General features: G+C 46.0%; 1 protein-coding gene across 2 annotated transcripts in view; it reads left to right on the forward strand.

Annotated features, from left to right (window-relative positions):
- Nucleotides 1-10,516, forward strand: part of KYAT3 (kynurenine aminotransferase 3) — an 82,178-nt gene extending 71,662 nt beyond the window's left edge. For both annotated transcript variants that reach the window (XM_040360072.1, XM_040360073.1), the window contains 3 exons: nt 4,965-5,038; nt 5,911-5,997; nt 10,306-10,516. In XM_040360072.1, coding sequence (XP_040216006.1) covers nt 4,965-5,038; nt 5,911-5,997; nt 10,306-10,359 — 215 coding nt within the window. In that variant the 3' untranslated portion in view covers nt 10,360-10,516. The remainder of the gene's footprint in view (nt 1-4,964; nt 5,039-5,910; nt 5,998-10,305) is intronic.

A 10,516-nucleotide genomic window follows, 5' to 3' on the forward strand; every position in this document is an offset into this window, starting at 1 on the left:
TCAGCCCTCCACATCACAGTCTTCTCAGGAGACAGGGTGGGCCCCTAGGCCCTCTGATAACGAGGGGTCCAGGGAGAGTCAGCCTCAGGCCCCCTCTAGTGAGGACTCAGAAAATGAGGAAGAAATAGAGTCTCCCTCAAAATTTAAACTGTCCCTGGAGGATGTGGATGGCCTCCTCAGGGCTATTTATGCCACTTTAGGTCTCAGTGAGGAAAAGAGGGACCTAAGCCTGCACGATCGCATGTATGCCGGTCTCTGCGAGCCCAAGGGGCGTACATTTCCGGTTCACCCGGTCATCTCCGAAACAATCTTGCGGGAATGGCAGGATCCAGAAAAGAAACCATTTTTTTCAAAATCCCACAAAAGGAGGTTTCCCTTTGGAGAAGATCCATCAGTCGTGTGGAACAAAAGTCCTAAACTCGACGCAGCTTTTTCTCAGGTGTCTAGGTCCACAGATTTATCCTTTGAGGATATGGGGATCCTGAAGGACCCGATGGATAAGCGAATGGATCTTCTCCTTAAAAAAGCCTGGCAGTCTATTATGGTTAACCTCAAGCCTGCCATGGCTACCACCTGTGTGGCACGCAACTTAGAGTTCTGGTTAGACAAACTCAAAGCTCATATTGAGGCAGACTCCCCAAAACAGGACATTTTGGACTCTTTTTCTACCATTTCTGCAGCCGTAGCCTATATGGCAGATGCCTCGGCCGAGGCGATAAAAATGTCCGCTAGATCCGCTGCTTTAGCCAACTCAGCCAGAAGGGCTTTATGGCTCAAGACCTGGCCTGGTGACACAGCCTCCAAAAGCAAGCTGTGTGGAATCCCGTTCTCTGGGGATCTTCTCTTCGGCCCTGAACTGGATAGTATCCTGGACAGGACGGCCGACAAGAAAAAGGCCTTCCCGGTCAAAAATAAGAACCCCCCTCCCAAGCGTTTTTTTCGGACCTTTAAGCAGCAGGATAAGGGGAAAAGACCACAAGGTAAAAGGAACTGGGCAGCGCAGAAAGGTAAAGGAAAGGGAGTCCTTTTCCATCCTCCTGCGCCGGCCAATAAGCCGCAATGACTCGACCCTGAGGGTAGGCGGGAGGTTACAGGGGTTCCTTCCGCAGTGGTCAGCTGTATCAAACAACCAGTACATACTGACCACTCTAGCTCAGGGTTACGCTATAGAATTCTCAGAAACCCCGCCAAAGAGATTTCTGGTCACCCAGGCCCCAAGGGATCCAGTGAAGTACATCGCACTAAAGTCCTCGTTGTTGGAACTTCAACAGCAGGGGGTATTGGTCAGGGTTCCCCTAGTAGAACAGGGCAGAGGGTTCTATTCCCATGTATTCCTAGTAAGGAAACCTACGGGGAAGTTCAGGCTGATATTAAACTTAAAGCCCTTAAACAAATGTGTCCTGTACAGGGGATTCAAAATGGATTCAATATTCTCAATCCGGAATCTACTGACACCAGATTGCTACATGGCGTCGATAGACCTGAGGGATGCGTACCTTCACGTACCTATCTCCCCTCAGTCCCAGACGTTTCTCAGACTGGCGGTAGAGATGGGGGGTCAAGTTCAGCACTTCCAGTACAGGGCCCTCCCCTTCGGGCTGTCATCATCACCTCGGATCTTTACGAAGGTGCTGGCCGAAGCCTTAGCCCCGCTACGGCTACAAGGAATAGCGGTCATCCCTTACTTGGACGACCTCCTCTTCTTTGCCCCCTCAGAGGAAAAATTGTTGAGGGATCTTTCTCTGGCACGAACCCATTTGGAATCCCTAGGATGGATTTTAAACCTTCAAAAATCCGCCTTGGTTCCTTCTCAAAAGATTCGTTTTCTGGGATACCAGGTGGATTCACGGAACCAGAGAATTTTTCTCCCCCCAGAAAAAGCATCCAAGGTCTTGGACACTGTTCGGTTGCTTCAGTCCCATCAGTCTTTGACGGTCAGGCAGGTAATGGCATCCCTAGGAATTTTGACCTCCACCATGCCGGCGGTCCAATGGGCGAGGTTACATTTCAGGCCCCTGCAGGCTTTTCTTTTAAAGACATGGGATCGGAAAACCAGTTCTCTGGACACCCGGGTAAAAATTCCGGCCCGGGTAGTAAGATCCCTTTACTGGTGGAAAAACCAGCGAGTGCTTGCAGAGGGTCTGGAGTGGTCCTTCCCCGTGGGACTAAGGCTCACCACGGATGCCAGCGCCTGGGGATGGGGAGCGCACCTAGAAGAGAAATTTTCACAGGGGAGGTGGTCAAGGGAGGAAGCCCTGCGTTCCTCAAATTGGAGGGAACTAAAGACGGTGGCCCTGGCACTAGTGGAGTTTGCTCCACGTCTCAGAGGCCATCATGTTCAGGTCCTATCGGACAACGCTACAACAGTAGCATACTTGAACAGGCAGGGGGGTACAAGAAGCCCTTCTCTTCTGTCCCTGGCCACAGAGATTCTCTCCTGGGTAGAGAGCAATTTACTCTCCTTGTCAGCCCTACACCTAAAGGGGTCCCTCAATACGGTGGCGGATTTCTTAAGCAGACACCAGATTCGGGAGTCAGAGTGGTCCCTGAATGCGGAGGTCTTCTCAGAGATCACCAGCAGGTGGGGTCTCCCAGAGGTAGACTTATTTGCCTCAAGGGAGAACTCCCAGGTAGGGAAATACTTTTCGCTGAGTCGGGGGGATGGGTCCCTAGGGGTAGACGCTCTGTCGCATCCCTGGGATTTCCGCCTCTGCTTTGCCTTTCCCCCGTTTCAGCTGATTCCCCTAGTTCTGAGGAAAGTTCAGAGAGAAAGTGTGCCAGTCATTCTCATCGCCCCATTCTGGCCCAAGAGGGCATGGTTTGCAACGCTTCTAGCCTTGTCAACCAGGCCTTACTGGCACCTGCCCCTCAGGCAGGACCTCCTAGTTCAGGGTCCAATTTCTCACCCAGATGTGGCACGGCTGTCCTTAACCGCGTGGCTTCTGAAAGGGAAATCCTGAGTGGAAAGGGGTTCTCAGACCGCTTGGTTTCCACCTTACTCAACAGCAGGAAGAAGGTAACCCGAGCCATTTACACCAAGGTTTGGAAAGTTTTTTCCTCTTGGTGTAGCTCTTTGAGTCAGGACCCTAGGGAACTAAAATCTATCCTAGAATTTTTACAGGAGGGGGCTGATAAGGGCTTAGCTGTTAGCACCCTTAAGGTACAGGTATCCGCACTTTCAGTTTTTTTGGAAAGATCTGTAGCCACAGAACCATTGGTGGTGAGGTTTTTTAGATCTCTTTTGAGGTCTAGACCACCAAAGTTAAAGGGTTTCCCAAAGTGGGAACTCTCAGTGGTCTTGAGATCTTTGGCAAGCAAGCCTTTTGAACCCTTAGGGGAAGCTTCAGTTAGGAACCTTACCTTTAAAACTTTATTTTTAATCGCTATTACCTCAGCACGTAGGATCAGCGAGTTACAGGCCCTGTCAGTGAAGGAGCCTTATTTATGTATATTTTCAGATAGGGTAGTGCTTAAAACTGACCCTAAGTTTTTGCCCAAAGTGGCTTCTAACAGTAATCGTGTACAGGACATTGTACTTCCCACTTTTTGTTCTAACCCTTCGGGTGAAAAAGAATTATTTTTTCATATGTTGGATGTCAAACGGGTCTTGTTGTATTATTTAGAAATAACAAACCCGTTTAGACGCTCGGATTCTTTATTTGTCCTTTTTGGGGGTAACAAAAGGGGTCAGCAGGCATCTAGGGGAACACTAGCTAGATGGCTGAAGCTGGCTATCAGGGAGGCTTATTTACAGTCAGGCCTGACTCCGCCAGAAGGTATCCGTGCCCATTCGACCAGAGCTCTCGCAACTTCCTGGGCAGAAAGAGCTGGTGCCACGCCGGAGCAAATCTGCAGGGCAGCGACGTGGTCAAGTTTCCACACGTTCGTGCGACACTATAGGTTGGACCTCGCCTCAGCTAGTGATCAGGCTTTTGGCAGGAAGGTCCTACAAGCTGTCGTCCCGCCCTAAGGTAGTAAGTCTCTGTGGTCCTCTCAAGGTGCTGTCCTGAAAGACGCCTCGGGAAAATACAAGTTAGGCTTACCGGTAACTTGTTTTCCAGAAGTCTTTCAGGACAGCAACGACCCGCCCTATTTGTTTGTGATGTACTATGCTGTGACTAACATATATGCTTGTGTGTTCCAGCCGGGGCCGGAGGTTTTCTCTATAACAACTGAGGAGTGCAAGGAGGGGCCTCCTTTTTAAAAGGATGAAAGAAGGTGTTTCCTGATGGAGTGGGAGGATCATGATATCTCAAGGTGCTGTCCTGAAAGACTTCTGGAAAACAAGTTACCGGTAAGCCTAACTTGTATTTTTTCATGACTGCGACATTATGGCGGACACTTCGGACAATTTTGACACATTTTTGGGACCATTGTCATTTTCACAGCAAAAAATGCATTTAAAATGCATTGTTTACTGTGAAAATGTCAGTTGCAGTTTGAGAGTTAACCACGAGGGGGCGCTGATGGGGTTATGTATGACCTCATTTGTGTTTCTAACTGTAGGGGGGTGTGGCTGTAGGTCTGACGTCATCGATTGTGGTTCCCTATAAAAGGGAACACACGATCGATGTCAGCGCCACAGTGAAGAACGGGGAAGCTGTGTTTACACACAGCTCTCCCCGTTCTTCAGCTCCGGGGACCGATCGCGGGACTCCAGCGGCGATCGGGTCCGCGAGTCCCGCGGCCACGGAGCTTCGGACCGGGTCGCGTGCACGCGCCCGCACGGCTGGGCTTAAAGAGCCACGTACGTGGATGTGCCCAACCGTGCCATTCTGCCGACGTATATCGGCGTGAAGGGGTCCTTAAGTGGTTAAAGTAATGGGTGTGTTTTTGATTCTGAGAATTCGCAGCCACACTAGAACACAGACGTAGATATAGGAATGCAGAGCAAATATAATATGTAATATCAGCGCTCAACCAGACTTCTGTTAAATATTTATGGATTTATTTTTGTGTTGAAGGTGTGGATCTTTCTGAAGTGAAAGACGATGAACCTTACGATTACAAATTTATAAAGTGGATGATTAAAACTAAGGTGGGTAATGCAGTGTTCATAAAAGTGTTCAAAGGCTTAGGCCTTAGGCTCCATTCACACCTAGGCGTTTTTACGCCTGTAGCGCGACGCGCACAAACGCCAGAGGGACGAAAAGTAATGAAAGGCAATGGGGATGGTTCACATCTGAACGCCTGTAGCCTGTAGCTCAAAAAAGTTCCGGACCCTTTTTTGTCGCTCCTAGCGCGCGATATGCGCGTATTTGAGCGTTTTTTTTTTACATTGAAGTCAATGTAAAACGCCTGATACGCGCGTAAACACGCGCTTGTACAAGCGTTTTGACGCCTGTGTTGCTGAAATCCGGAAGAGGTATATTCACCCAGGAAGAGGAATAAAAAATTCCTAGGAGAGCAACAAGTGATGTCAGGGATGATCATTTTTCTTATTGACTAATATGGAAAAAGACAAAGTACAAAAACGTCGAACGCCACTGTGCGAAAACGCGCATATACGCGCGACAAAAACGTCGGTAAAAATCGCCTGTAAAAACGCCTGTACGCCCTACGCCTAGGTGTGAATGGAGCCTAATTGCAGTGTACTTGTGTCGAAGCAAAGCTTTCTTTTTGCTAGCTTCCTGCTCTGTTTTTATAGTATAAAGCATTCAACACACTCGGGGTTATTTAAACTGCATGGTGCAAAATCTGGTGCAGCTCTGCGTAGAAACCGGCTTTCAGGTTTTATTGCCATAGCTTAATTGATCAAGCTGAAGGTAAAAGCTGATTGGTTACTATGCATGGCTGCACCAGATTCTGAGTGCTCCATTTTTAGTAAATCTCCCCAACAGTTGAATGTTTTCGAACAGTGATTAGCAAATACTGAATTTTAACAATTTATATGTTTGAAATCTATTTTAGAAATTAGCTGCTATTCCAGTAACGGCATTTTGTGGACTTGAATCTAAGAAACTACTTGAAAAGTATATCAGATTCTGTTTTATTAAGGTAGGTCTTCTAATAGAGGCATCTATTTTGCCTGATCATCTTCTTTTTTTTTTTTTTTTTTTTTTTCCCGCAATACTATTGTTACTAAACGTATTCCCTATTGCACTACACTGCATTACTGTTGCCCAATTATTTTGAATGGACCCCAACCTAAATCACCCCTGCTTTACTATTTTTCTTTGCACAATATACATTATGCATAGCAGTGTGCCCTAGCACAAGTGTGTTCTGAATGTGTGCTAGGGTGTCATTCCAAATCAGATGTGATAAAGTGTATTGTACAGTGTGTGTTACTGGGCTCGTAAAGTTTCTGATGGTGCACTCCAGTCAAACATTACTTTTTTTACTTAAAGCGGGAGTTCACCCGAAAACTTAATTTTTAACATTAGATTGATGCTCATTTTGTCAAGGGGAATCGGGTAGTTCTTTTTTAAAATCCAAGCAGTACTTACCGTTTTAGAGAGCGATCTTCTCCGCCGCTTCCGGGTATGGGCTGCGGGACTGGGCGTTCCTATTTGATTGACAGTCTTCCGACGGTCGCATACATCGCGTCACGATTTTCCGAAAGTAGCCGAACGTCGGTGCGCAGGCGCCGTATAGAGCCGCACCGATGTTCGGCTTTTTTCGGATACTTGTGACGCGATGTATGCGACCGTCGGAAGCCTGTCAATCGAATAGGAACGCCCAGTCCCGAAGACCATACCCGGAAGCAGCGGAGAAGATGCATCTCTAAAACGGTAAGTACGGCTTCCATTTAAAAAAAAACACCCGATTCCCCTTGACAAAATGAGCCTCAATCTAATGTTAAAAAAAAATTTCGGGTGAACTCCCGCTTTAAAGTGTAAGTAAATCCTAAGGGTTACCTGTAGATACAGTGAATATCTACTAAACCTGCACAGTCACCGGCGCATGTGCTCTGAAGGGACGGCATACCCATGCCATTCCTTCAGAGCTCCGTGCTGCAGTCCGTGGCGCTATTGCGGCACGGCCAATCAGACAGCCGGGGGACACGAACCTAGAAGGAAGACCTGGTAAAGATGAAAGTTCCTGTTAGCTGTGCTAACATTTTAAGGTTAGCAGGGCTTCCTTCTAAGTATTTCATAATGTGCTAGTATGCGATGCATACTAGCACATTATGCCTTTTACTTTGCAGGGTTTTAAAAAAAAATTGGTGTGGTTTACTGCCGCTTTAAAGTATTTTTTTTTATATATAATTTTGGCTAGAATAAGGGATGGTTTTAACCCCTGCCATATTTATTTATTTTTGTGTGGGGATTTTTCCCTTTGCTTCCTGTTCCATAGCAAAAACAGGAAGTGAGAGGAAATGCCTGCAATTTAAGGGAATCCTTTGGGGGTCACCAGAGCTAGTGTTTCCCTCCTATTACTTTTCTGGGGATAAGCCAAAATTTGGCATTTTCTTTTACTTTCACTTTCAATGATAATGGTAAACAAGACAAATAGAGAGGGGGAATCTCCCTAACGGGGGCAGAGATAGCAATTAAAAATGACAGGGATTCTAATCCCTCTCCACTCTATCCAAAATGAAATAAAAAAGTTTTGCCTTAATACTGTAAGCACAGATGATACAAATCGGCTATACAGATGTCTACAGTGCCAGCTATACCTCTGAATGGCTCTGTATATTAGACATCAAAATCAAGGCCATGGTGTTCATGGGTTTGTGTTTGGGGCTCTTTATTTTTCATGACCATTGTAGTTTCTTTATCTAGATTGGAAAGTGAGATTGAGGTTGCAAACACAAGGCTGTGGGGTTGATTTACTAAAACCAGAGATTGCAAAATCTGGTGCAGCTGTGCATGGTAGCCAATCGGCTACCATGCACAACTACTTCTGTTCAATTACATTTTGACAAAAAGATGGAAACTGATTGGTTTCTGTGCACAGCTGCGCCAGATTTTGCACTCGCTCCAGTTTTATTAAATCAAACCCACAGTTACAGAAAGCAGTTTCACGCAGATGGTGCATTGGTTCTCAATGCTGGGAGCCCGATGGTGGCAGATTTGGTAGAGGGCTGTTAGGCCAAATCCTACATTTCACTTTCTAATTGGCCTAAATACACTGCTCAAAAAATTAAAGGAACACTTTGAAAACACATCGGATCTCAATGGGGAAGAATGTCATGCTTAATATACTGATTCGGACTGGGTAATGTGTTAGGATGCCACGTCGTTTGATGGAAATTAAAATTATCAACTTATAGAGGGCTGACTTTAAAGACACCCTGAAAATTAAAGTGAAAAAAGTATGCAGCAAGCTAGTCCATTTTGCTGACATTTTATTGCAGCTACTCAAAATGTTACTCAGTAGTTTGTGGCCCCTACAAGCTTGTATACATGTCTGACAACGTAGGGGCATGCTCCTAATGAGACGGATGGTGTCCTGGTGTAGTTGCTCCCAGATCTGGACCAGAGCATCACTTGAACTCCTGAACAGACTGAGGTGCAATCTGGCGGCATCGGATGGACCGAAACATAATGTCCCAGATGTGTTCTATTTGATTTAGGTCAGGCGACCATTGAGGCCATTCAATGGTATCGATTCCTTCATCCTCCAGGAACTGGCTGCATACACTCGCCACGTGAGGCTGGGCATTGTCGCGCACAAGTGTAGGGTCTGACTATGGGTTCAAGGATTTCAGGAATTCATGATCACTATCGCTCTGATTAAGGTTAACAAAGAACACTTCAAGAGAGGGCAAGTCACCATCCCACAGGAGGAGGACATCACCGATGTACCTCCTCCAGAGGCGTAACTCTCTCAGGGAGTTAGTATCGATCACCTCTTTTTACCAACAGCGATAAATAAATTGGCTAGGCTGGGTGCAAATTTTGCGCACATGGCTCACCACAAGTTTGTAAATAGAAATTGCCTCCAAACCAAAAATAATTATGGGCCAGAAGTTCAATAATGAAATATTTATGCATTTGTGGTAAAGAGTGATCTTGTTCAAGGTAAAATTTGACAGCCTCTAGACCAGTGGTTCTCAACCATCTAGTGCCGTGACCCCTTGATAACATTTTCCAAGTTGTGGGGACCCCTAACAGTAAAATTATTTTTGTAGCGTGGGTTGTCAGTACCCAAGGCAAGACAAGTAATTTGCACCCATAACCTATGGATACTTAGCGCTCCCTCAGTCCCTTCCACTCGTACAGTATTAAAACCCCTTAAGGTACTCGCTGTGTCTCCGCAGCAGTGACACCTATGCTGAAATCAGGAGATGGGGTCTCCTCCAGCCCCTCCCACTTCACATTCCTCACCAGCCAGCTGACATCTAGTCTCTGCCCCCCAGCCATGCCGTGAACTGAATGGGCGGCTGCAAAGAGGCTGAATGGGCCACCGCAAGCTCCAGGGACAGCCCTGCTGGGTAGCCATGAAAAGGCTGGGAGAGCGGTGCGGGATTCAGGAACAGCCCAGGATTTGGTGACCCCTGGCAAATTGTCAATTGACCCCCAAGGGGGTCCCGATCCCCAGGTTGAGAACCACTGCTCTAGACCCTGTTGGTAAGATATGATTGTGTAGAGAGACAACATTGGCTGTCGCCAATAAGCAGCCATCTCTCCACTCATATTCCCGTAATAGATTAATGACTCGTATCTCTCAGGTAAGGAGTTGCTGTAACCAATGGCTGTAAAAATTCATCCACATACCTGCCTATCCTAGCAGTCACTGAGTCTATGCCACTGATTATAGGGCGGCCTGGCGGTTTTGAAAGGTTTTGGATTGTTCGATTTTTGGCAAGTAGTACATAACCAGGCACTGAGGGTACCTGGTATGTTCTTTCTTTTGTTTTATTCAAAATTCCTTGCCGGAATCCATCATCAATTGGACCCGAAAGTTCTCTCTTGAACTTTGCTGTTAGATTTGAAGCCAGTGGTGTGTAATTTGAACGATCAGATAAAAGCCTATTCATCTCCTCAAGATAATTACATTTGTCCAAAATGACAATACCACCTCCTTTATCTGCGGGGCATATGACACTGTCATTACGCGTGCAGATTTTTTTAAGCCTTGTTGGAATTCCCACATAGCTCCAGTTCTGGGGATTTTAAGCGCTACCAGATCCATTAGAACCATATTCCTGAAAAATCTGTGTGCCGAGTTTGATATTATTAACCCCATCCCCTGTAATCTGAGATGAGATATTAGAAGTTATTTGACTCCATTTCTTGCCTGGATTGCAATAGTAGATCTTGTTGCCTCCTTGGTGTACTTTATAACTTTTCTAATATGTTGCTTTATCAAAAGTATTATAGAATGAGGGTAAATCCAAATATTTCTTTCTTACAGCGAGATGAGACATTGGATGCCGGTGAGAAGATCTTGAAGAACTGGAATAAATGAAAATAACAGACTTGATTAGACCAATTTACAAGCAATGGTTATCCTAATGAACTGTATTCACTGTTCTTATGCTGGGATCTGACAAACATCACACAATCAAATGTAATTGGCATTGCTGTTTTATTTAGATGTAAATAAAAATATGATCTCATTTTTA

The sequence above is a fragment of the Rana temporaria genome, chromosome 7, assembly GCF_905171775.1.
Source record: "Rana temporaria chromosome 7, aRanTem1.1, whole genome shotgun sequence".
Lineage (NCBI taxonomy): Eukaryota > Metazoa > Chordata > Amphibia > Anura > Ranidae > Rana > Rana temporaria.